A 25,596-nucleotide genomic window follows, 5' to 3' on the forward strand; every position below is an offset into this window, starting at 1 on the left:
TATCATTGGCTAGGTAGGCAGTGATGCAGTAGTAGCAGTGACCTCAGAAGGTGCTGTGTTGTGTTTAAACGTCAGGCGTCACTTTTAAGACTACATTCATTACAGTGTCATTAAAATGGCCCAGTTCTAGGTGATGAGCCAGCACATTTCAAGCAGCTGGGTGTTTTGCCCTTCGATCTTAGCTGCCCCATTCCAAAACTCTCTGAGCAAACTTTGAGCGGGGACTACCTCATTTGTGAAGTGGTCTTGGTACCATTATACATAACCTGTGTCTATAATGGGGTGGGGGTAGAGAGAGCATAAGATGATTTCCTCTCTTGTCTAGCACACTCAGTGGATGTATGTATCAAGCATTTCAGATCAGGAGTGCTGATCTAGGATCAAGTTCCCCCCCTCATCTTATTCATTGTGACCTAAAAGGCAATAAACACTGATCCTAAATCCGCACTCCTACTCTGATTTATTTTGTACTTACAGTATACTTAATCTCGCTCTTATCTTAAGAAAATATGTATTCTTCATACATATTGACAACACAGACCGACATGAGAATGTCAGGAGACCATCACAGACATTGGGTATGTCAAAACATAATGTTTCACAAGACTGACACAACGCCTTGAAAACATGGGGAGTAGTACTGGGGAATAGTACGGAAACTGGAGGGAGTTTATCTACTAGAGTATATCCCACATAGGATAGGATAGCATCAGGAATGAAAACTTGGGAAGCAAGTGCAAAGAATATTTGAGGGTGAAGCTATTCACCATAAGTAAGGTCTATGTGATAAAAAGTGGATAAGAAAAATGGGTCGACAGAACACAAACAAGTCTATGGTGGATGATTGGGGGAGGAACAAAGGGGACATGACACCACTTTAAAACACTGTTTATACCTGTCTGTCTATGTGATAATGTCCAAACTGAAAAGTTAAAAAGAAAAGTGGTTAAAGCAAGAGGCAAAAAACAGTGTCAAAAACAGAAATTAATTAACCAAAGCAAAAGTTCCCGTGGCAAGCATGTCACTTTCAGAATAAATCAACGGATTAATTTTGCCCATCAAGTCTGGGTAACTCCGCAAACCAATAAATTGAAAACCAGTTTTAATTTGGGTTTACAACATGAATCGAATAAGTTTGTGAAGAGGAAAATGTTAATCCATTCATTTAGTTATTTATTTAATGCACAAATCATGTGGAATGCAGTGATGTTTTGGTTTATTTTTAGGTGCAGTACAGTTGACTGGTAAGGAATACAAATTGTAGACACAGCTATTTATTCGAGTTTTTTGTTGTAAAGACAACATCCATTAAATTACATAATTGTTTGAATTGTTGAGTCATTCTTTGCATAGCATGCTGGCTGTATAAATGTATAAATCAAATAGGCTAATGAACAACAAAAAAACGGTTAACAATGACTAGTGTCAATAATCGGTTAGTTGTCCTGAGTGTTTTGGTTTTAATTAAATCAATGTTTTTCAATGATTGGACAATGGACTATCATCCACAGTGTTTCTTCCTACAACATAAAAACGAACACATTCCTACCATTGGATCTCCGGACGATGTTCTCGAGAAAAGTGTTTTGTGGGGCCACAAGTCCTCGACGTCCACCTGCCATTCCGCCTCGTCATTCAACGTCGGTAAAAAGAGAACGCGTTTAGAGTGAAAGGATGCCTGAATTATCCGTAGGATGATAACAGCTGCTCAAATCTCCACTCGGCTGCTTTCATGGTCCCTGTTCTGCTTAGATATGATGAGTGGAAGAATCCCTCACCTCATGCTGTTTCCGACCGTTCGTTCCGTGGCAGTGCTCCCTCTGTTGAAGACGGGATGCATGCAGACAGCGCATCACCTGTCTCTTGTCTCACATCTTTGCACATGAGTACCCCACCCCCACAATTGCGTGAAGGAATACCGAGTAGGTTTACTAACAGCCCGGCGTTTAGGCTATGAAGAACACGTTAGGCCTTATACTAGAACCCCAAAAAATGGAAAACTGACTGGAAATGGGATTATTTTGCGCAGTGGATTCCGGGAAAACAACACAGCTATATTGCACTTCACACTGGTTGGTTGTGCGACCTCATCGCTTTTTTTTAGGCTAATAGGCCACAGAGGGGAATTAGAGGAGGTAGCCCGCCTTCAGGAGTGCAAGGACTAGCATCCCAAGGACTCACACACACAGAGAGAGAGACAGAGAGACCAGGGTTGTGTAGGTTAGGCTACTTTCTAAATGTAATGTGTTAGTTAAATTACTAGTTACATGTCCAGAATTGTAATCAGTGACGTAACTTTTGGATTACCCAAACTCAGTAACGTAATCGGATTACTTTCAATTACTCTTGGATTTCTTTCCCTTTAAAAGGAAAACTCCTCCCCAAAACTTCTTCTAAAACAATTTTGGTATTTGTTTCATCAGTCCATTGTTGATATAGTCCCAAAATGTTTTGCATCATGCGAAATGCATCACACTGGCTGTATTTCTGTATTTTGAAAGTTATATATCTTTAAAACTTGATTGCTGACATGCAAAACATTTTGGGACTATATCAACAATGGACTGATGAAACAAATACCAAAATTGTTTTAGAATAAGAAAAAAAGGATCCATCAAACGCATTTGGTGTGTCATCATAATGGTCGCTGACTTGTGGTCATGTATGTGGAACAAGTTTAAAAACTTTTTTCAAAACGGCCTTGAATGTCATTGAGACAACAAAGGTGTCAGTGTTTTTTCCCCCAAAAACATCCTTTATGAATTTAAAAGTAATTTCTGAATTTAGAAGTAATCTAGTTTTTAAAAAGCATCTGCAATCTGATTACAATATTTTTTGTTCAGTTAGTTGCAGATAGTCCTAGTGGTTTCCCCGAGTTCAATATGGCACCATTGATTAACTCATTCTATAGGGCTTACTCAGATTGAAGAGAGTTGTAGCATAGGTATCATGGCGAAATTACATAAATTATTATGTTATGTGACAAAAGACCCCTGATCTTGGGTAAACAGTTTATCTGTATGTGATTGAACTATGGCCTCTGCCAAGTGGTATAGTACACTTATCCCCCCCAATATTATGTTTTTGCCAATGAATAGATGTAAGCCTACATTACAGTAATTTACATGTGAGCAAGACTATTTTGTACAGAAATGCAGCTCATATTAGGTACACTACAGTGGCCTGCCTAATAAATTGAAAATATAGGCATTTCTTAATTCTTTATCCATATTTGTATCTTTATTTATATCCAGTTTGCCTCCTTCATAGCAAACTGCTGGGGTCTATCTTCACTGACCATCTAAAGAGCTTTGTGTTTTTTACCAACCATTGTATCCATAGTTTAGTTCATAGACTAGGCAGAGGATAATGGAATGAGGTCTACCAATGTGGATTGGGAGGGATAGCCTACTGACATTTTCAGTTAATTAGGCCCGTACTCATTTTGTATACCTAAATGGTCAAAACCATCTCCAAACGCTCTCAAAGTCACCACTCATCACTCACACGGACATAAGTCAATTACATAGACCTAGTAAACATTTAATAGGCTTATACTTCCAAATCAATAAATTACATTCGAAAAACCAAATAAACAATTCTCTAATTGTGGGATCTCTCGAAATAGGCTAGTGGTATTTTGTCTCCATCTGCTGGCAAACCAAGGACAATGTTCAGAATAAAAAGTGGCTACCCAAACGACAGGTTATTTATTTTGTACAGTTGGGCTATATTCCTCTACTTCTCATTAGCCTAATATGGGGCCATCATTGCAAACGTAGAGTTGTTTATATTTGCAAAAAATACAAGTCAAAAATAGCCTACGTTGAAATGCTGAAAAGCTGTGTAGCCGCTTCTGTGAATAAAGACGCTTCTTTAAAAAAAAAAAGAGCATCGGGTTATATATTGGCTTTACAAAACGCATCCAACGTGTCCAAACAAACGTAGCCTATATTATGTGTAAGAAATTATAACAAATTATATTATTGTTGTAGCCTATTCGTCTACGGAGCGTGACTGTAGACAACTCCATTTTCACCGGCGCACGCAGAGCCGCAGTTCGGCTTCATATAACCAAGTGCGTAAAAGTCCTTCCGCTAGACGAATTAGTTCCTTCTGATTTTAAATATTCAAATCCTGCATGTCTGAACAGATACAAGTCGTGTGAATTACACTAAAAACAACCAATATCAGACTCAGGAACAGGCTTGAACAATGTTTTTTATATATCTTTGTAAAACCATAATAAGCTAAAAAAAAATAAAAAAAAAATGGTGGATTAATACTGGACTGTGGCACAGTGTCACAGCTGCGTAGCTGTGGGAGTTATTGAAAAGACAGTCTGTGAAAAAATATACATTGCATGGTTATATTAGGTATTCTCCAGAGGAGAACCCACAAAGATACGTAAAAATGCCTGGGATGATGGATAAAGGGTCGGAGTATCTCGGAAAGGGACGCTCTAACGGAACAAAAAGCCCTTCAAATGCATCGAATGGACATTTTTCTGATGAGAGTGGCAGTGACGACGAGCACGGTATAGCCTCGAACACTCCTTTTGCATGTCACACTGTGCATGTATTATTTTGAACGCTAAAAACAGAAAAGGTGTCTATTAATGTGTTATACACATTTTTCCTAATTGCAGATGTCGGAATGCGTGTGGGATCCGATTATCAAGCCAATATACCAGAATTTGATCCTGGTAAGGTTATGCTTGATCTACCTGACTGTATTCTGGTGGTAGCCTCGGTCTAGGTTATGACAGTACATTTAAATGAACCTTCTTACTTTACAACCCATAGTCAGTAGTCTTTTATTTCAGAATTGAGCCAGATGTGTTGAGAATTATGGGCCCATTGAAAGATGTTGTCCATGTTTGGTTTATAGAAGCGTTTTGAAACACATTTCTATTCCGAGGCTATACTTGCCCATGCTAGGCTGCTATTGGTCTCCTTCAACTGAATTGGCTTTTTGTTGCTATCTAAACAATGTTAACAACAATAAAGCAGCCTCTTTAGTCCTGCATGTATTGCTTTAATTAGGCTGTTAAATAACATGAAATTACACTATATGAAAATGTGTTTTTTCTAATTATGTAATTATATATTTTTCTGTAGGTTCTACCAAGTACAGTGATAAAGATAGTGGGGGAATGTTGGTGTGGTCTCCATATCACACCATTGTCGACCCAAAATGTAAGTCCGTTTGGATTTCACAAGCATCTTATTTCTAAAGACAACTAAAAGTTGATTTTACAAAAATATTTATAAGTAGTTTAATTAAACTATGATTTTTCCCCACAGTGGATGAATATATTGCCATTGCAAAAGAGAAGCATGGATATAATGTTGAGCAGGTATGTCTGCTTTTTAGGATTATTAGGGCCACTTTTACTAAGCTTTTTCACCAATGCAGAGAATCCACCTTATTTTTCAAAATCATATGAAAAACTTATTGAAGCATATTCCCAATTTTAACATTTTCCAATCCCCCCCGACAGGCCTAAAATTTACAACTGTGTGAAAGCTCAGTAAATTTGACCCACAATGTATTAATAAACTACCACGACATACTTAAAAATAACATATTCAAGTGTTATTTAAGGGAATACCTACTCTACCTATTCTAGTTCTGATGCTCAAGCATTTCTGGCTTCGTGAAGCCCCATAGACCTGCCTGGTGTCCATTCTCAGTAGATTCCACTCGTTGCTGTCCCCCACAGGCATTGGGCATGCTGTTCTGGCACAAACACAACATTGAGAAGTCCCTGGCAGACCTGCCCAATTTCACCCCTTTCCCCGACGAGTGGACCGTGGAGGATAAGGTGCTGTTCGAACAAGCCTTCAGCTTCCACGGAAAAAGCTTCCACAGGATTCAACAAATGGTAACATACATATATTAATATACAGCATCTTTTACTTGAATGTGTGTCTGTATACTATTCATACAAACATACACAAGCAGTCTGGATTAATATTGCAGTTGAATTTAAGGTAATTTACACTTGAGCCGACATCCGAATGCAACCTCTGTGAACGTTGGGGGGGGGATTGCCTTTAAAAGGCACATTGTCGACAGTGCAGTGCGCTTGTCGACAACGCGCCTTTGATTGAATCATAATGTAAGTATAAATGATCGATTGGTACCATTTTCTCATCTGTTGTAGTTACCAGACAAATCCATATCCAGCCTTGTGAAGTATTACTACTCCTGGAAGAAGACCCGGTCCAGAACCAGCCTGATGGACCGCCAGGCCAGAAAGCTGGCAAACCGAAACGCCCACGATGAAAGGTAAGAGTTGTAGCTCGGCTTTTACTACTGTCTGTGAAATTCCAAGTGGTCGGAATCCAATAATGATTTGCTTTTCTTGACATTAGTGATGAAGAAATGGAGGAGGCCAACCCCATCGAAGCAAACGATAGCGATTATGACCCCACCAAGGAGACGAAAAAAGAGGTACGTTATCTAAACTTTAGAATTTAAACTGATGGAATGGCAGTTGGGATATATCAAAAAGTAATCTGACTAGCATTCACTTACAATGAGTAGTATCGTAGACAGACGCCAAAGAAAATAGTGAAATAAAATGCAAGGTGTTATGATGTGAGCGGGAAGGTTAGTGTTAGGATATACAGTAGACAAACACACTATCCAGGATACACTTCCACACTCCATCCCCAGGTGGCAGTAACCTTGTCCAGGTATTGAGCCTGCTTGATAAGCACGTCAGGTGCTGCCAATTAAGGATGATCATCTGTCAGTGTCCCAGCTTGCAAGCTGTGAGGTTGCTAGTTGGTTTGGTGGCCTAGAGGCCTTTCATTTAGTTTTGAATCTTTTAGTTTAGTCATACTTGTTTGTGGTTTCCTTTTTGAATGCATGTATTTTCGTCACCATCTGAACAAATGATAATCCACTTGGATGACCACGAGGTCAAGAGAGACATAGCTAGCCCTGGACCAAGATAAGATTGATGTCTCCCTGGGCACATGTGCATCCAACACGGTCCTCCAATGCTGATTTCTCACAAATGCACACATTCAGGTTACAGACCATGTAACTAGGCCTCGGACCACTGGATAAAGCGAGGGCAACAATATCCGTAGGCTAGTTATTGGGTTAGTAACAAAGGTCACACTAAAAAGGTACAGTAAGCGATGCATAAAGTAAACGCAACAGGGCCGATTTCCGCAACAACTAAGAGCGTTTGAAGCACGAGAATAAACTTTTACACAGTTTTGGTTCCATAGGTATTACGTTGTAGCAGTGAGAAGCACACCCATGCACTAGAATCCTGCATCGGGTTGGATACTCACTGTTGACCCGCAAAAAAACATTTCCGGCAGGTGGAATGAAAAGTCTTTCAACCCGTGGTTTGGATCGCAGTTCAGAACAATTATATTGCAGGTCAAAAGTTTTAAATCAACCTTTTTTTTTTTTACAAACCCAGGGGCTTGTTGAATTGTTGCGATTTCCATTATGTGAGCGGTGAGCCAGACGTAGTCTAGGCTACCATCCACACAGCGAGAATGGAGCAGGGAACTATTCATTATTTGTGTGTTGTTGAAACGTTCCTAATTTGTCCACGTGCTGACCTTACGTTTCCTTCCACCACGCAAGTTTATTTTCCCTGACTCCCAGCTCACGCAAAAATGGCTAAAGTAACAGGAGAAATGGAAAGAAAGGTAATGATGGTGGATTACACCATCGTGGAAACAGGTGCTCCGCGAGTGAAATCCCCGGTTTGGAAGGATTTTGTAGTCATTGTGGACAAGGAGGACAACCACCCAGTAGATGGACACACAGCCTGCAAAGTGCAAGCAGGTATTTGTTTACGATAATTCAGTTAATTATCAATGAATTACAATTATTCAGGCTTTTGTTCATTTAGACCATACGCAGGCTATATAAAGTCTAAACCTACTAAATAAATGTAGGATATATTTTTGCAGCCTATAGCTTATTCGATTCTGGGAATTGTTTATTTGTTTCAATTAAACAATTTGATTATCTAAACAATATTGAATGTAAAGGTATTGTTTAGTTATGTCGCCTATAGGCTTTAATTAGGTAAGAAGGCTAATTATAAGGCTTTTTTTCAAAGCGATTTCAATTGTCAATGTGCGCCGCATTAAGAAAATAAGTTAAGGCTATCGTTCTTAATTCATGGCATGGTTTCCTTTTATCCAAATGTTTAATAGACATGCAGACAAATTGTTTCATGCAGGGAAGGGAACCAAATTACATTTTATTTGTCACATGCGCCGAATACAAAAGGTGTAGACCTTACAGTGAAATGCTTACTTACAAGCCCTTAAACAACAATGCAGTTAGGAAAATACAAAAAAAAGTAAGAGATAAGAATAACAAATAATTAAAGAGCAGCAGTAAATAACAATAGCGGGGCTATACACAGGGGTACCGGTACAAAGTCAATGTGCGGGGCACCGATGTCGAGGTAATTGAGAAATATGTAGATGTAGGTAGAGTTATTAAGGTGACTATGCATAGATAATAACAGAGTAGCAGCAGCATAGAAGAGGGGAGGGGGGCAACACAAATAGTCTGGGTAGCCATTTGATTAGCTGTTCAGAAGTGTTATGGCTTGGGGGTAGAATCTGTTTGAAGCCTCTTGGACCTAGACTTGGCGCTCTGGTACCGCTTGCCGTTTGGTAGCAGAGAGAACAGTCTATGACTAGGGTGACAGGAGTCTTTGACAATTTTCTGGGCCTTCGTCTGACACCGCCTGGTATAGAGGTCCTGGATGGCAGGAAGCTTGGCCCTGGTGATGTACTGGGCCGTACGCACTACCCTCTGTAGTGCCTTGCGGTCGGAGGCCGAGCAGTTGTCATACCAGGCAGTGATGCAACCCGTCAGATGTTCTCGATGGTGCAGCTGCAAAACATTTGAAGATATGAGGACCCATGCCAAATCTTTTTATTCTCCTGAAGGGGTATAGATTTTGTCGTGCCCTCTTCATGACTGTCTTGGTGTGCTTGGACCATGTTAGTTTGTTAGTGATGTGGACGCCAAGGAACTTGGTGAAAATGGGGGTGTGCTCGGTCCTCCTTTTCCTGTAGTCCACAATCATCTCCCTTGTCTTGATCACGTTGAGGGAAAGATTGTTGTCCTTGCACCACACGGTCAGGACTCTAACCTCCCTATAGGCTGTCTCAACGTTGTCGGTGATCAGGCCTACCACTGTTGGGTCATTAGCAAACTTAATGATAGTGTTGGAGTCGTGCCTGGCCGTGCAGTCATGAGTGAACAGGGAGTACAGGAGGGGACTGAGCATGCACCCCTGAGGGGCCCCCGTGTTGAGGATCAGCGTGGTGGATGTGGTGTTACCTACCCTTACCACCTGGGGGCGGACCGTCAGGAAGTCTAGGATCCAGTTGCAGAGGGAGGTGTTTAGTCCCAGGGTCCTTAGCTTAGTGATGAGCTTTGAGGGCACTATGGTGTTGAATGCTGAACTGTAGTCAATGAATAGCATTCTCATATAGGTGTTCCTTTTTTTCAGGCGTGAAAGGGCAGTGTGGAGTCTGTGGATCTGTTGGTGCAGTATGCAAATTGGAGTGGGTCTAGGGTTTCTGGGATAATGGTGTTGATGTGAGCCATGACCAGCCTTTCAAAGCATTTCACGGCTACAGACGTGAGTGCTACGGGTCGGTAGTCATTTAGGCAGGTTACCTTAGTGTTCTTGGGCACAGAGACTATGGTGGTCTGCTTGAAACATGTTGGTATAACAGACTCAGACAGGGAGAGGTTGGAAATGTCAGTGAAGACACTTGCCAGTTGGTCAGCGCATGCTTGGAGTACACGTCCTGGTAATCCGTCTGGCGCTACGGCCTTGTGAATGTTGACCTGTTTAAAGGTCTTACTCACATCAGGTGCGGAGAGCGTGATCACACAGTCATCCAGAACAGCTGATGCTCTCATGTATGTTTCAGTGTTACTTGCCTCGAAGCGAACATAGAGGTTATTTAGCTCGTCTGGTAGGCTCGTGTCCCTGGGCAGCTCTCGGCTGTGCTTCCCTTTGTAGTCTGTAATAGTTTACAAGCCCTGCCACAGCCGACGAGCGTCGGAGCCGGTGTAGCACGATTCGATCTTAGTCCAGTATTGACGCTTTGCCTGTTTGATTGTTCATCGGAGGGCATAGCTGGATTTCTTATAAGCTTCCGGGTTAGTCCCTCCTTGAAAGCGGCAGCGCTACCCTTTTAGCTCAGTGCGAATGTTGCCTGTAATCCATGGCTTCTGGTTGGGGTATGTACGTAGAGTCACTGTGGGGACAACGTCCTCAATGCACTTATTGATAAAGCCAGTGACTGACGTGGTGTACTCCTCAATGCCATCGGAAGAATCCAGGAACATATTCCAGTCTGTGCTAGCAAAACAGTCCTGTAGTTTAGCATCTGCTTCATCTGACCACTTTTTTATAGACCGAGTCACTGGTGCTTCCTGCTTTAATTTTTGCTTGTAAGCGGGAATCAGGAGGATAGAATTATGGTCAGATTTGCCAAATGGAGGGCGAGGGAGAGCTTTGTACTCGTCTCTGTGTATGGAGTAAAGGTGGTCTAGACTTTTTTCCCTCTAGTTGCACATTTAACATGCTGATAGAAATGAGGTAAAACTGATTTAAGTTTCCCTGCATTAAAGTCCCTTTCCACTAGGAGTGCCGGCTCTGAATGAGCATGTTCCTGTTTGCTTATGGCCTTATACAACTCATTGAGTGCGGTTTTAGTGCCAGCATCTGTCTGTGGTGGTATGCAGACAGCTATGAAAAATACAGAAACTCTCTTGGTAGATAGTGTGGTCTACAGCTTATCATGAAATGGCCTAATACTCTGGTCATCATTTTTTTTAAATAAATTGATGTTATTTGGCGTGTCATAGATCGGCTCTTGGAACAATTCTATCCTGGCGGGTCGTGTTGCGGAAAAAAATCTCACTTGATATCGGATGGGGCTCGGAATTGATGTGGCGGGGGTGGGTTTGGGTCCAAAAAACAGAGCCGTGCAGTACTCTACCATGCATATGTGCAGATACTCTGATACTGTGAGAGCACAGTCTTGCATTGCGCTCATCTGAATATCAGTGGTGCTGCTCATGGCAACTTCATATCGCTGAGTCTCACTTTAATATGGCACTTCTTAGAACTTGCAAAAGCTTCAGAACATCCACACATCCAGGTACTTTTTTGCAGGTGCGTCAGTTATAGGTGAACTCATTACCAATTAAAATGAGAGAGCCACACTGCTCTTCATCTTCCCAGGTGATTTTTCATTGATGCCTGATGAACACCGAAGAGTCAAAACGTATCAATAAAATCACCTGGGAGCATGAACAGCAGTGTGCGGCGTTTCCTTTTATTATACCTCTTAAAATATGCTCCCAGTTGTCATGTCATATGTCCTAACAATGTTGTGACAGCTAATAGAAAGTTTACCCACGCCTTTCCAGAGTCACACGGAGCCCCAGCCCCTGAGCTCCTCCAAGATTGGGCTTGGCCGACGGGAGCACCTGACGCTCATGCACCGGCACCACTCACAGCGTTCCAAGTGCCGGCCGCCCAAGGGCATGTATCTGACCCAGGAGGATGTGGTGGCAGTGTCGTGCAGCTCCAGCGCTGCCAACACCGTCCTTCGGCAGCTGGACATGGAGCTGGTGGGCCTTAAAAGACAGGTGAGCGTTGGGGATTCTGGTCTCAATGCAGGGCAACCTGGGTCCTCAAGGTGTTGACTTGAGGCTTTTTCACAGTACATTTTAGTCATTTATCCAGAGCAACTTACATGTATAGGAGCAATTAACGTCCTCTTAACCGCTAGTTTACCTGCCGCCTTAGTGCTTAAGAATCTTTGGCTGTATCCTGAAAGTAAAAGATAAATACACAATATAAAAATCTATAAAAGTTTGGCCACACCTACTCATTCAAGGGTTTTTCTTTATTTTGACTATTTTCTACATTGTAGAATAATAGTGAAGACATCAAAACTATGAAATAACACATGGAATAATGTAGTAACCAAAGGTGTTAAACAAATCTAAATATATTTTATATTTGAGATTCTTCAAAGTAGCCACACTTTGCCTTGACAGTTTGCACACTCTTGGCATTCTCTCAACCAGCTTAATGAGGAATGCTTTTCCAACAGTCTTGAAGGAGTTCCCACATATGCTGATCACTTGTTGACTGCTTTTCCTTCACTCTGCGGTCCAACTCATCCCAAACCATCTCGCTTGGGTTGAGGTCGGTTGATTGTGGAGGCCAGGTCAACTAATGCAGCACTCCATCACTCTCCTTGGTCAAATAGTCCTTACACAGCCTGTGGGTGTGTTTTGGTCATTCTCCTGTTGAAAAACAAACAAGTCCCACTAAGCGCAAACCAGATGGGATGGCGAATCACTGCAGAATGCTGTGGTAGCCATGCAGGTTAAGTGTGCCTTGAATTCTAAATAAATCACTGACGGTGTCACCAGCAAAGCACACCATCACACTTCCTATCCTCCATGCTTCACGTAGGAACCACACATGCAGAGATCATCCGTTCACCTGTTCTGCGTCACAAAGACATAGCAGTTGGAACTAAAAATCTCAAATTTGGACTCATCAGACCAAGGACAGATTTCCACTGGTCATACTGGTCTCATGTTTCTTGGCCCAAGCAAGTCTTTTCTTCTTATTGGTATCCTTTAGTGGTTTCTTTGCGGCAATTTTACCTTGAAGGCCTGATCCACGCAATCTCCTCTGAACAGTTGATGTTGAGATGTGTCTGTTACTTGAACTCTGAATTTATTTGGGCTGCCATTTCTGAGGCTGGTAACTCTAATGAACTTATCCTCTGCAGCAGAGGTAACTCTGGGTCTTCCCTTCCTGTGGCGGTCCTCATGAGAGCCAGTTTCTTCATAGCGCTTGATGGTTTTTGCACTTGAAAAAACTTTCCGCATTGACTGACCTTCATGTCTTCAAGTAATGATGGACTGTCGTTTCTCTTTGCTTATTTGAGATGTTCTTGCCATAATATGGACTTGGTCTTTTACCAAATAGGGCCATCTTCTGTATATTGGGCCCTGTAAAAGTATTCATCCCCCTTGGAGTGTTTCCTATTTTCTTGCATTACAATATGTAATTTGAATTTATTGGGATTTCATGTAACGGACGTACACAAAATAGTCCAAATTGGTGAAGTGAAATGAAAAAAATTACTTGTTTAAATATATATTTTTTAAACATGGTAAAGTGGTGCGTGCATATGTATTCACCCCCTTTGCTATGAAGCCCCTAAATAAGATCTGGTGCAACCAATTACCTTCAGAAGTCATAATTAGTTAAATAAAGTCCACCTGTGTGCAATCTAAGTGTCACATGATCTGTCACATGATCTCAATATATATACACCTGTTCTGAAAGGCCCCAGGGTCTGCAACACCACTAAGAAAGGGGCACCACCAAGCAAGCGGCACAATGAATACCAAGGAGCTCTCCCAACAGGTCAGGGACAAAGTTGTGGAGAAGTACAGATCAGGGTTGGGTTATAAAAAAATATCAGAAACTTTGAACATCCCACGGAGCACCATAAAATACATTATTAAAAAATGGAAAAAATATAGCACCACGACAATCTTGCCAAGAGAGGGCTGCCCACCAAAACACACGGACCAGGCAAGGAGGGCATTAATCAGAGAGACAACAAAGAGACCAAAGACATAGCTGAAGGAGCTGCAAAGCTCCACAGCGGTGATTGGAGTATCTGTCAATAGGACCACTTTAAGCCGCACACTCCACAGAGCTGGGCTTTACGGAAGAGTGGACAGAAAATAGCCATTGCTTAAAGAAAAAAGTAAGCGAACACACCAAACGGCATGTGGGAGACTCCCCAAACATATGGAAGAAGGTACTCTGGTCAGATGAGACTAAAATTGAGCTTTTTGGCCATCAAGGACAATGCTATGTCTGGCGCAAACCCAACACCTCTCCTCACCCCGAGAACACCATCCCCCACAGTGAAGCATGGTGGTGGCAGCATCATGCTGTGGGGTTGTTTTTCATTGGCAGGGACTGGGAAAATGGTCAGAATTTAAGGAATGATGGATGGCGCTAAATACAGGGAAATTCTTGAGGGAAACCTGTTTCAGTCTTCCAGAGATTTGAGACTGGGACGGAGGTTCACCTTCCAGCAGGACAATAACCCTAAGCATAGTGCTAAAGCAACACTCGAGTGGTTTAAGGGGAAACATTTAAATGTCTTGGAATGGTCTAGTCAAAGCCCAGACCTCAATCCAGTTGAGAATTTGTGGTATGACTTAAAGATTGCTGCACACCAGCAGAACCCACCCAACTTGAAGGAGCTGGAGCAGTTTTGCCTTGAAGAATGGGCAAAAATCCCAGTGGCAAGATGTGCCAAGATATAGAGACATACCCCGAGACTTGTAGCTGTAATTGCTGCAAAAGGTGGCTCTACAAAGTATTGACTTTGGGGGGGTGAATAGTTATGCACGCTCAAGTTCTCTATTTTTTTGTCTTATTTCTTTCACAACAAAAAAAAAACATTTTGCATCTTCAAAGTGGTAGGCATGTTGTGTAAATGAAATGATACAACCCCCCCCCCCCCCCAAAAAAAAATATATATATTTTAATTCCCAGTTATACGGCAACAAAGTGGGAAAAATGCCAAGGGGGTGAATACTTTCACAAGGCACTGTACCACCCCTCCCTTGTCACAACACAACTGATTGGCTCAAACGCATGAAGGAAAGAAATTCCACAAATTAACTTTAACAAGGCACACATGTTAATTGAAAATCATTCCTCATGAAGCTGGTTGAGAGAATGCCAAGAGAGTGCAAAGCTGTCATGAAGGCAAATGGTGGCTATTTGAAAAATCAAAAATATATTATGATTTGTTGAACACTTTTTTTGGTTACTACATGATTCCATATGTTATTTCATAGTTTTTATGTCTTCACTATTCTACAATGTAGAAAATAGTACAAATGAAGAAGAACCCTTGAATGAGTAGGTGTGTCCAAACTTTTGACTGGTACTGTATATATACACAAATGTGGACACCCCTTCAAATTAGTAGATTTGGCTAGTTCAGCCACACCCATTGTTGACTGGTGTATAAAATCGAGCACAGCCATGCAATCTCCATAGACAAACATTCACAGTAGAATGGCCTTACCGAAGAGCTCAGTAACTTTCAACGTGGCACCGTCATAGGATGCCACCTTTCCAACAATTCAGTTAATCAAATTTCTGCCCTGCTAGAGCTGCCCCGGTCAACTGTTAGTGCTGTTATTGTGAAGTGCAAACACCTAGGAGCAACAACGGCTCAGCCGCGAAATGGTAGGCCACACAAGCTCACAGAACGGGACTGCCGAGTGCTGAAGCGCGTCAAATTCATCTGTCCTCAGTTGCAACACTCACTACCGAGTTCCAAACTGCCTCTGGAAGCAATGTCAGCACAATAACTATTTGTCAGGAGCTTTATGAAATGGGTTTCCATTGCCAAGCAGCCGCACACAAACCTATGATCACCATGCACAATGCCAAGCATCGGCTGGAATGGTGTAAAGCTCGCCGCCATTGGACTCTGGAGCAGTGGAAACGCATTCTCTGGAGTGATTAATCACGCATCACGTCCGAATCTGGGTTTGGCGGATGCCAGGAGCTACCTGCCCCAATGCATAGTGCCAACTGTAAAGTTTGGTGCAGGAATAACGGTCTGGGGTTTTTCATGGTTTGGGCTCTAGCCCCCTTAGTTCCAGTGAAAGGAAATCTTAACGCTACAGCACACCATTACCTTCTAGTTGATTGTGTTTGCAACTTTGTAGCAACAGTTTGGGGAAGGCCCTTTCCTGTTTCAGCTTGACCTAGCCTCCGTGCAAAGCGAGGTCCATACAGAAATGGTTTGTCAAGATCGGTGTGGAAGAACGTGACTGGCCTGCACAGAGCCCATCGAACAGCTTTAGGATGAATTGGACCGCCGACTGCATGCCAGGCCTAATCGCCCAACATCAGTGCCCAACCTCACTAATGTTCTTGTGGCTAGATGGAAGCAAGTCCCCGCAGCAATGGTCCAACATCTATTAGAAAGCCTTCCCTGAAGAGTGGAGGCTGTTATAGCAGCAAAGGGGGACCAACTCCATATTTATGCCCATGACTTTGGAATGAAATGTTCAAGCAGCTGTCCACGTACTTTTGGTTCATGTAGTGTATCGGCACTACTTACTGCATTGTGGTGTTCTATGCATATGTACGGTGCCTTAGAAAAGGATTCACACCCCTTGACTTTTTCGATATTTTGTGTTACAAGGTGGGATTAAAATGGATTTGTAATTTTTTGTCAATGATTTACATGTCAAAGTGGAAGAATGTTAGTGTTTTATTTTTCTTAAATTCTCTTGCAAATATTGTACATTCTTCAAGCTCTGTCAAGTTGGTCATTGCTAGACATCCATTTAAGTCTTGCCATAGATTTTCAAGCTGATTTAAGTCAAAACTCTAACTACACCACTCAGGAACTTTCAATGTCGTCTTGGTAAACAACACCAGTGTATATTTGGCCTTGTGTTTTAGGTTATTGTCCTGCGGAAAGGTGAATTTATCTCCCAGTGTCTGTTGGAAAGCTCACTGAACCAGGTTTTGATCTAGGATTTTGCCTGTGCTTTGCTCTATTCCGTTTCTTTTTATCCACCTGTAAAAAAAAGTCCTTGCCGATGACAACCATACCCATAACACGATGCAGCCACCACCATGGTTGAAAATAGTAGTTGTTGAAGTAGTTGTTCCCCTTGTTCTGCAAGGGCCGCGGCTTTTGTGGAGTGATGGGTAACGATGCTTCGTGGGTGTCAGTTGTTGATGTGTGCAGAGGGTCCCTGGTTCGAGCCCAGGTAGGGGCAAGGAGAGGGACGGAAGCTATACTGTTACACGTTTGAGAAAACAATTCTGTACAGGCTTCCTTCTCACTCGACATTTAGGTTAGTATTGTGGAGTAACTACAATGTTGTTTATCCATCTCCAGCTTTCTCCGATCACAGCCATTTAAAGTCACTGTTGGCCTCATGCTGTAATCCCCGAGTTTTCCTTCCTCTCCGACAACAGAGTTAGGAAGGACGCTTGTATCTTTGTAGTGACTGGGTGTATTGATACACCATCCAAAGTGTAATTAATAACTTCACCATGCTCAAAGGGATATTCATCGTCTGATTTTAATTTGTATTTATTTTTTCATGTTGGTGACCTTTGAGGCGTTGGAAAACCTCTCTGTGGTTGAATCCGTTTGAAATTCACTGCTCGACTGAACGACTTTACAGATAATTGTATATGTATGGGGTACAGAGATGAGGTAGTCATTAAATAAACATGTTAAACACATTGTACACAGTGAGTCCATGCAACTTATTAGGCACATAAAAGGGGTTGAATACTTGGACTCAAGACATTTCAGCTTTTCATTTTTTTATTAATTTGTAAACATTTCTAAAAACATAATTCTACTTTGACATTATGGGGTATTGTGTTTGGGCTGTAACAACAAAATGTGGATAAAGTCAAGGGATGTGAGTACTTTCTGAAGGCACTATGAATTTATCCCACAGGTTCAAAATGCAAAGCAACTGAACAGTGGTCTGAAACACAGGATGGAAGCGGGCATTGATGACTTCAGGCTGCCGGAGGTATGTGCCAAATGTTTAGATTTCAGTGAGAAAGGGACCTAGTACAAAGCTTATTTCTCAAATGGTTTGCACAAGTTTGTTTATATCCTTGTTAGTGAGCATTTCTCCTTTGCCAAAATAATCCATCCACCTGACAGGTAGAAATGTTTACAAATTAATAAAAAAATGAAAAGCTTATTAAAACAGCATGATCATTACACAGGGGCACCTTGTGCTGGGGACAATAAAAGGCCACTCTAAAATGTGCAGTTGTCACAAAACAATGCAACAGATGTCTCAAGTTGAGGGAGTGTGCAATTGGCACGCTGACTGCAGTAATGTCCACCAGAGGTGTTGCCAAGTTATTTAATGTTCATTTCTCTACCATAAGTGGCCTCCAACGTTGTGTTAGAGAATTTAATAGTAAGTCCAACCGGCCTCAACTGCAGACTTGTGTAACCAGGCCAGGACCGCCACATCCGGCTTCTTCACCTGCGGAAATGTCTGAGACAAGCCACCCCGACAGCTGATGAAACTCGTCGTCCTCACCAGGGTCTTGACCTGACTGCAGTTTGGCATCGTAACTAACTTCAGTGGGGAAATGCTCACCTTCGATGGCTGCTGGAACACTGGAGAAGTGCGCTCTTTACGGATAAATCCCAGCTTCAACTGTACCGGCCAGATGGCAGACAGCATATATGGCGTCATGTGGGCGAGCGGTTTGCTGATGTCAACGTTGTGAACAGGGCCCCATGGTGGGGGGTTATGGTATGGGCAGGCATAAGCTACGGACAACTGCATTTTATCTATGGCAATTTGAATGCACAGAGATAGCGAAGAGATCCTGAGGCCCATCATCTTGCCATTCAACCCGCTACTATCACTTCATGTTTCAGCATGACAAATGCACAGCCCCATGTCGCAAAGATCTGTAAACAATTCCTGGAAGCTAAAAAAATGTCCCAGTTCTTCCATGACCTGCATACTCACCAGACATGTCACCCACGACAGCGTGTTCCAGTTCCCGCCAATATCCAGCAACTTTGCACACCCACCGAAGAGTAGTGGGACAACATTCCACAGGCCACAATCAACAGCCTGATCAACTATATGCGGAGATGTCGCGCTGCATGAGGCAAATGGTGGTCGCGGCAGATACTGACTGGTTTTCTGATCCATGCCCCTACTTTTTTTTTTAAGCTATCTGAGACAACAGATACATCTGTATTCCCAGTCATGTGAAATTCATAGATTAGGCCCTAATTAATTAATTTAAATGAACTGATTTCCTTGTGAACTGTAACTCAGTAAAATCTTTGCAATTGTTACAATTGTTTTTGTTCAGTGTATAATATCAGGTATTCTTTGTCTGTTATAGTGCAACCAAAAAGTTAATGCCCGCTGGACAACAGATGAACAGCTTCTGGCAGTTCAAGGTAAACCTACGTTCTTTGTGCGTTTGTAGTCAGCGAATGTTCTTGTCCATGGCCCGCCAGTCTGTTTACCTCGTGCAATTTCAGAATATTTGTTGTTTCACCAGGTGTCCGCAAGTACGGGAAAGACTTCCAGGCCATTGCCGACGTTATCGGTAATAAGACGGTAGGGCAGGTAAAGAACTTCTTTGTGAACTACCGCCGCCGGTTTAACCTGGAGGAGGTGCTGCAGGAGTGGGAGGCGGAGCAGGGAACTGGCACCCCCAACGGTGACACTGCCACCTCTGGCGAGGAGGGGAAGAACAGCTCCAACACCCCTTCTGGGAAGAGTACGGACGAAGAGGAGGAGGAGGTGGTGGAGCGTTCCTTTATTCCCCTAAAACAAAAAATGTTTTACCTTCCCAGAAACCCCTTCTGTGATTTCGCTATAGTTAGCTATGGGAGTTGGCCTCCCACAAGCCCCCTCTGCATGCAGGTTTTTGCCCCAACAAATCCCTAACACTGTTTCATAAAAATTCCTCCATAAAAAAAGTGTCTTAACATTATAATCAGGGCATAAGATGTCATAAGCAGTTCCTAACAATGTTAGTTGCATGTGGACATTCACACCCGGGGGGGGGGAAATATGCAAAACACTACATTTTCAATTCACAATTTATTATTCTACAAATTTCCCATTGACTTGATAACTTGTAGAATATCTGAATGTGGTTGACTAATGGTCTTTTACTCCTTGCATGATGTGTAGCTAAGTATTATTTCATAAGCAGTGGTAGATGACCATGCTATACAGTATAGAAAATAATCTAATACAAATACACTGCATGACCAAAAGTATGGACAACTGCTCGTCGATCATCTCATTCCAAAATCATGGGCATTGATATGGAGTAGGTCCCTCCTTTGCTACTATAACAGCCTCCACTTTTCTGGGAAGGCTTTCCACTAGATGTTGGAACATTGCTGCTGGGACTTGCTTCCATTCAGCCACAAAAGCATTAGTGAGGTCGGGCACTGATGTTGGGCGATTTGGCATGGCTCACAGTTGGCGTTCCAATTCATCCCAAAGGTGTTCGATGGAGTTGAGGTCAGGGCTCTGTGCAGGCCAGTCAAGTTCTTCCACACCGATCTCAACAAAACAAATCTACAATCTACACACAATACCCCACAATGACAGAGCAAAAACAGGTTTAGAAATGTTTGCTAATTTATTAAAAATAAAAAAACTGATCACATTTACATAAGTATTCAGACCCTTTACTCAGTACTTTGTTGAAGCACCTTTGGCAGCGAGTGCAGCCTTGAGTCCTTGGGAATGATGCTACAAGCTTGGCACCCCTGTGTTTGGAGTTTCTCCCATTGTTCTCTGGAGATCCTCTCAAGCTCTGTCAAGTTGGATGGGGAGCGTCGCAACACAGCTATTTTTATGTCTCTCCAGAGATGCTTGATCATGTTCAAGTCCGGGCTCTAGCTGGGCCACTCAAGGGCATTCAGAGACTTGTCCCAAAGCCACTCCTGCGTTGTCTTGGCTGTGTGCTTAGGGTCATTGTCTTGTTGGACTGAGGTCTTGAGCACTGTGGAGAAGGTTTTCATCAAGGATCGCTCTGTACTTTGCTCTGTTCATCTTTCCCTCGATCCTGACTAGTCTCCCAGTCCCTGCTGCTGAAAAACATCCCCACAGCATGATGCTGCCACCACCATGCTTCACCATAGGCATGGTGCCAGGTTTCCTCCATATGTAATGCTTGGCATTCAGGCCAAAGAGTTCAAGCTTGGTTTCATCAGACCAGAGAATCTTGTTTGTAATGGTCAGAGTCTTTAGGTGCCTTTTGGCAAACTCCAAGGGGGCTGTCATGTGCCTTTTAAGGAGTGGCTTCTGTCTGGCCACTACCATAAAGGCCTGATTGGTGGAGGACTGCAGAGATGGGAGAACCTTACAGAAGGACAACCATCTCCACAGAGGAACTCTGGAGCTCTGTCAGAGTGACCATCGGGTTCTTGGTCACCTCCCTGACCAAGGCCCTTCTCCCACGATTGCTCAGTTTGGCTGGGCGGCCAGCTCTAGGAAGTGTCTTGGTAGTTCCAAACGTCCTTCATTTAAGAATGGAGGCCATTGTTTTCTTGGGGACCTTCAATGCCTAGACACAATCCTGTCTCTGAGCTCTACGGACAATTCTTTCGACCTCCTGGCTTGGTTTTTCCTCTGACATGCACTGTCAACTGTGGGACCTTACAGTGTGTGGACTTGGGCCAACTCTTTTCTCTGTATACATAAATGATGACGCTCTTGCTGCTGGTGAATCTCTGATCCACCTCTACGCAGACGACACCATTCTGTATACTTCTGGCCCTTCTTTGGACACTGTGTTAACAACCCTCCAGACGAGCTTCAATACCATTCAACTCTCCTTCCGTGGTCTCCAACTGCTCCTAAACACAAGTAAAACTAAATGCATGCTCTTCAACCGATCGCTGCCTGCACCTGCCCGCCCATCCAGCATAACTTCTCTGGACGGTTCAAACTTAGAATTTGTGGACAACTACAAATACCTAGGTGTCTGGTTAGACTGTAAACTCTCCTTCCAGACTCACATCAATCATCTACAATCCAAAGTGAAATCTAGAATTGGCTTCCTATTTCGCAACAAAGCATCCTTCACTCATGCTGCCAAACATACCCTCGTAAAACTGACCATCCTACCAATCCTCGACTTCGGCGATGTCATTTACAAAATAGCCTCCAATACCCTACTCAACAAGCTGGATGCAGTCTATCACAGTGCCATCCGTTTTGTCACCAAAGCCCCATATACAACCCACCACTGCGACCTGTATGCTCTCGTTGGCTGGCCTTCACTTCATAATCGTCGCCAAACACATTGGCTCCAGGTCATCTACAAGACCCTGCTAGGTAAAGTCCCCCCTTATCTCCGCTCACTGGTCACCATAGCAGCACCCACCTGTAGCACGCGCTCCAGCAGGTATATCTCTCTGGTCACCCCTAAAGCCAACTCCTCCTTTGGTCGTCTCTCCTTCCAGCTCTCTGCTGCCAATGACTGGAACGTACTACAAAAATCTCTGAAACTGGAAACACTTATCTCCCTCACTAGCTTTAAGCACCAGCTGTCAGAGCAGCTCACAGATCACTGCACCTGTACATAGCCCATCTATAATTTAGCCCAAACTACTACCTCTTCCCCTACTGTATTTATTTATTTTATTTATTTTGCTCCTTTGCACCATATTATTTAGATTTGAACTTTGAACTTTCTTCAAACTACAAATCTACCATTCCAGTGTTTTTCTTGCTATACTTTATTTACTTTGCCACCATGGCATTTTTTTTGCCTTTACCTCCCTTATCTCACATCATTTGCTCACATTGTATATAATCTTATTTTTTTTCTACTGTATTTTTGACTGTATGTTGTTTACTCCATGTGTAACTCTGTGTTGTTGTATGTTGTCGAACTGCTTTGCTTTATCTTGGCCAGGTCGCAATTGTAAATGAGAACTTGTTCTCAACTTGCCTACCTGGTTAAATAAAGGTGAAATAAAAAATAAATAAAATAAAAAATGATTTGGAACAGCACAATCAATTGAATTTACCACAGGTGGACTCAATCAAGTTGTAAAAACATCAAGGATGATCAATGGAAACAGGATGCACCTGAGCTCAATTTCGATTCTCATAGCAAAGGGTCTGAATAATATGTAAATAAAGTATTTATGTTTTTAATAGATTTGCTAAAAATTCTAAAGACCTGTTTTTGCTTTGTCATTATAGATATTGTGTGTAGATAGGAGAATAAAAAAATAAAAATCAATTTTAGAATAAGACTAATGTAACACTGTGGAAAAAGTCAAGGGATCCCAATGCTTTTCCGAATGCACTGTATGCTGTAATGTATTGCCCATCTGTGTTTTGGTCTGAAATCCCAACTCACGCCTCTCTCTTCCAGGGCCAGGTGACCCCCTCGTCAGGCCCTTCTCCCGCTGCCACTTCCTCTGCAACTTTCCAGACACTGGTGACGTCGTCGGGAACCTCGCTCAACCAGCCGCCCCCGCTCCTACGGCCCTCCCTGCCGGCCACCCCAGCCCTCCACAGGCAGCCGCCCCCTCTCCAGCAGCAGGCCCGCTTCCTCCAACCCCGGCCCGTGCTCAACCAGCCCCCCCCACTCATCCGGCCCTCCAACCCCGCGCCCCCGCGCCTCAATCCCCGGCCGCTTGTCTCCACCTCCACAGGGTGCCCAGGCTCCAGCCAGACGCCCCCCACCCTGGTGGGCATCCCATTGGAGACGCCGTCCTCCTCCACGCTGCACTGAGTGTGTCCAATGGCGAAGGAAGAAAACTGAAAAGTCGTGGTTGTTTTTTTTTTACTTGGTCGTTTGTTTGCTTGTATTTTTCTTGACAATGATCTGTTGTTTTCCTGAAGGTCATCGATCGTTGGTTGTTATGAGGAAATGATGTATATTAATGAGAAAAGTAAAACCGTTGAAGTTTTTAAAGTTTATGTATATTAGGTTAGGTCTTAGTTTTTGTATTTATTTGAAATCACTTTTTTTTATTCACTCATCTTAAATAGACTTGCTTGGATGTTTTGTGTTGGTGATGTTAAAGATTTACTAGAAGCATTGGTCCTTTTTGAAAGTGTTCTTGGCTTCTGGTTAATGTATATTTTACAAACTGGCAAAATTTGCAAGTAGTATATAAACAAAAGGTATATTGAAGACACTATGATGGACAATACACACAACTAGTGAAAAGGTGGCGTTGCCATATTTCTGTTGGATTCTTTGATTTGCTGTAACGCATATTTGTTCTTTGAGCGAATATAGACGTTTATCTTTTATATAAGCATTATTTATTTTTCTACTCGGTGCTATGGACTTGACTGATTTTTGCCTATGTCCAGTATAATAATAACCATTGTGTAAGTGCTCTTACACGTCTAGGACAACTGTATTTACGTGATTGAATTGATCTAAACTGGAAGAAACCTATTGAAAAAAATGATGAACCGGTTAATAAAATTAACTTGTTTAAATGTAATATTAAGCTACGAGGATGTCACTGTCAGTGAATTGATTGTTGTAGTCAGTGAGCCACATTTTCAGGAATTTGTTTAAATGATTTTCATTTAAGATATATTGAAGAACAAAATGTTTGACTTCTGTACAGTTGTGTCATTTGTTTGCTGAATTTTAAACCGTGATGATCATAACTAAAACAAAATCCAAAAGCGTGGTTTTAACAGTCGCCTATCAGTAATTCCCAGTGTAAGATGTGGCATAGTCCCTAACATATCCATTCAAATATTTCTAACATTTTGTTTTATGTTGTCTGTCCAGCTATGACCAATAGTTTTTTTTACCAAGTTTTGGGAATGAATTAGTGCCACTTCATGTTCGGGGTTGAAAGATTCCGTAAAATGTTATATGTTCTCCAGAAATCCTGGTTGGAAGATTTCTGGAACATTTCTCAAATTCTGCCTAATCACTGTTAAGGAATGGAGGAAGAAATAGGCTAATTCACTACTGTACATGGTGACAAGCTTTAACATGTTGAAATGCGAACTTAAATTACCTTTAAACCACTAATACACTGAGTCATTAATCCTTTCCTGTGGAAATAATGTGGCCAGAAGTAAGTATAATCATGGACATTGAGGACTTGCATTTTGCCTTAAAAATACATGACATTGTGTTTACTATGCTATTCGCTTGCCATTATTTCGGTCTCTCGTTGCACTTGCATTTCAATCAAGCATCTTTCAAACATTTTTCAATTCCATGTCTATTGTAGTACATTTATTTGGTTCGTCTTTGTCCTATGTTGTCATGGTAAATTATTACGTTTCCCTGCCTGCTTAAATTGAAATGAATATTGCCCCAAAAATATAGCATACTAGTGCAATCCCAAATATACAACTATAAATGTAGCACAAATGAAAAACACACATTTGGAATTGTTGCATAGTTTGCCTTTAATTAATTTGTCTACTTTAGCCTAAATCATTTTATCAGCATCCAGCATTGTTTCTGATATTTGATATTTACATTTGAGTCATTTAGCAGACGCTCTTATCCAGAGCAACTTACAGTAGTGAATGCAGACAATTGACAATTTAATGGTTTCCCAAAATCATCACGCCTCAATGTAACTGCTGTGGAATAATTCTAAACAAATGCAATTAAGTAGTATAGTTAAAAAGCATAGGCTTGTGTAAATAATACCTCCACACTGGGCAAAGACATCAGTTGATCTAGTTTTGGTTACCATGCCATTGGATTTAGGTTAAAGGTTGGGGGGGGGGGAATATACCCTTACGTTGACTTTTTGCAAATACAGTCAGTTTCACGTTGATTCATCAGTTTTATATTGGTTAAAATGACGTGGAAACAACCTTGATTCAAGTAGTTTTGCCATGCATGTAAAAATATCAGCTGTGCTTCTTGGTGGTCTTGACTTACTAGGCCTAGGGCCTACATGATTCTGTTGTAAT

At 42.2% G+C, this 25,596-nt stretch overlaps 2 protein-coding genes across 6 annotated transcripts in view; one reads left to right on the plus strand and one right to left on the minus strand.

Annotated features, from left to right (window-relative positions):
* The window catches only part of LOC115178050 (potassium voltage-gated channel subfamily H member 1), an 84,521-nt gene extending 82,351 nt beyond the window's left edge, over positions 1-2,170 (minus strand). For 3 of the 4 annotated variants that reach the window (XM_029739070.1, XM_029739069.1, XM_029739071.1), the window contains exons 1-2: positions 1,550-2,170; positions 896-922 (exon numbers count right to left, since the gene is read on the minus strand). In XM_029739070.1, coding sequence (XP_029594930.1) covers positions 896-922; positions 1,550-1,622 — 100 coding nt within the window. In that variant the 5' untranslated portion in view covers positions 1,623-2,170. The remainder of the gene's footprint in view (positions 1-895; positions 923-1,549) is intronic. The other variant, XM_029739072.1, reaches the window with a different exon arrangement.
* A 1,925-nt stretch (positions 2,171-4,095) lies between these two features.
* LOC115178275 (REST corepressor 3) lies at positions 4,096-24,710 on the plus strand. Of its 2 annotated transcripts, none has more exons than XM_029739381.1 (12): positions 4,096-4,537; positions 4,649-4,705; positions 5,121-5,198; positions 5,307-5,359; positions 5,726-5,887; positions 6,170-6,294; positions 6,381-6,459; positions 11,461-11,682; positions 17,602-17,679; positions 19,037-19,094; positions 19,199-19,266; positions 23,054-24,710. In XM_029739381.1, the coding sequence occupies exons 1-12, from the start codon at positions 4,414-4,416 to the stop codon at positions 23,414-23,416; spliced, it is 1,467 nt and encodes a 488-aa protein (XP_029595241.1). In that variant the 5' UTR covers positions 4,096-4,413; the 3' UTR covers positions 23,417-24,710. The 2 variants fall into 2 exon arrangements, with proteins under 2 accessions (XP_029595241.1, XP_029595240.1); XM_029739380.1 differs by having other exon boundaries at positions 4,097-4,537; positions 19,199-19,443.
* Positions 24,711-25,596: the final 886 nt, after the last annotated feature.

Source organism: Salmo trutta, chromosome 38 (assembly GCF_901001165.1).
Source record: "Salmo trutta chromosome 38, fSalTru1.1, whole genome shotgun sequence".
NCBI lineage: Eukaryota > Metazoa > Chordata > Actinopteri > Salmoniformes > Salmonidae > Salmo > Salmo trutta.

Coding starts and splice junctions, on each gene's coding strand:
- LOC115178275 (XM_029739380.1), top strand. CDS start 4,414: ATGCCTGGGATGATGGATAAAGGGTCGGAGTATCTCGGAAAGGGACGC. Junction 5,888..6,169: donor TCCACAGGATTCAACAAATG/GTAACATACATA, acceptor CATCTGTTGTAG/TTACCAGACAAATCCATATC. Junction 19,095..19,198: donor ACAGCTTCTGGCAGTTCAAG/GTAAACCTACGT, acceptor TTGTTTCACCAG/GTGTCCGCAAGTACGGGAAA.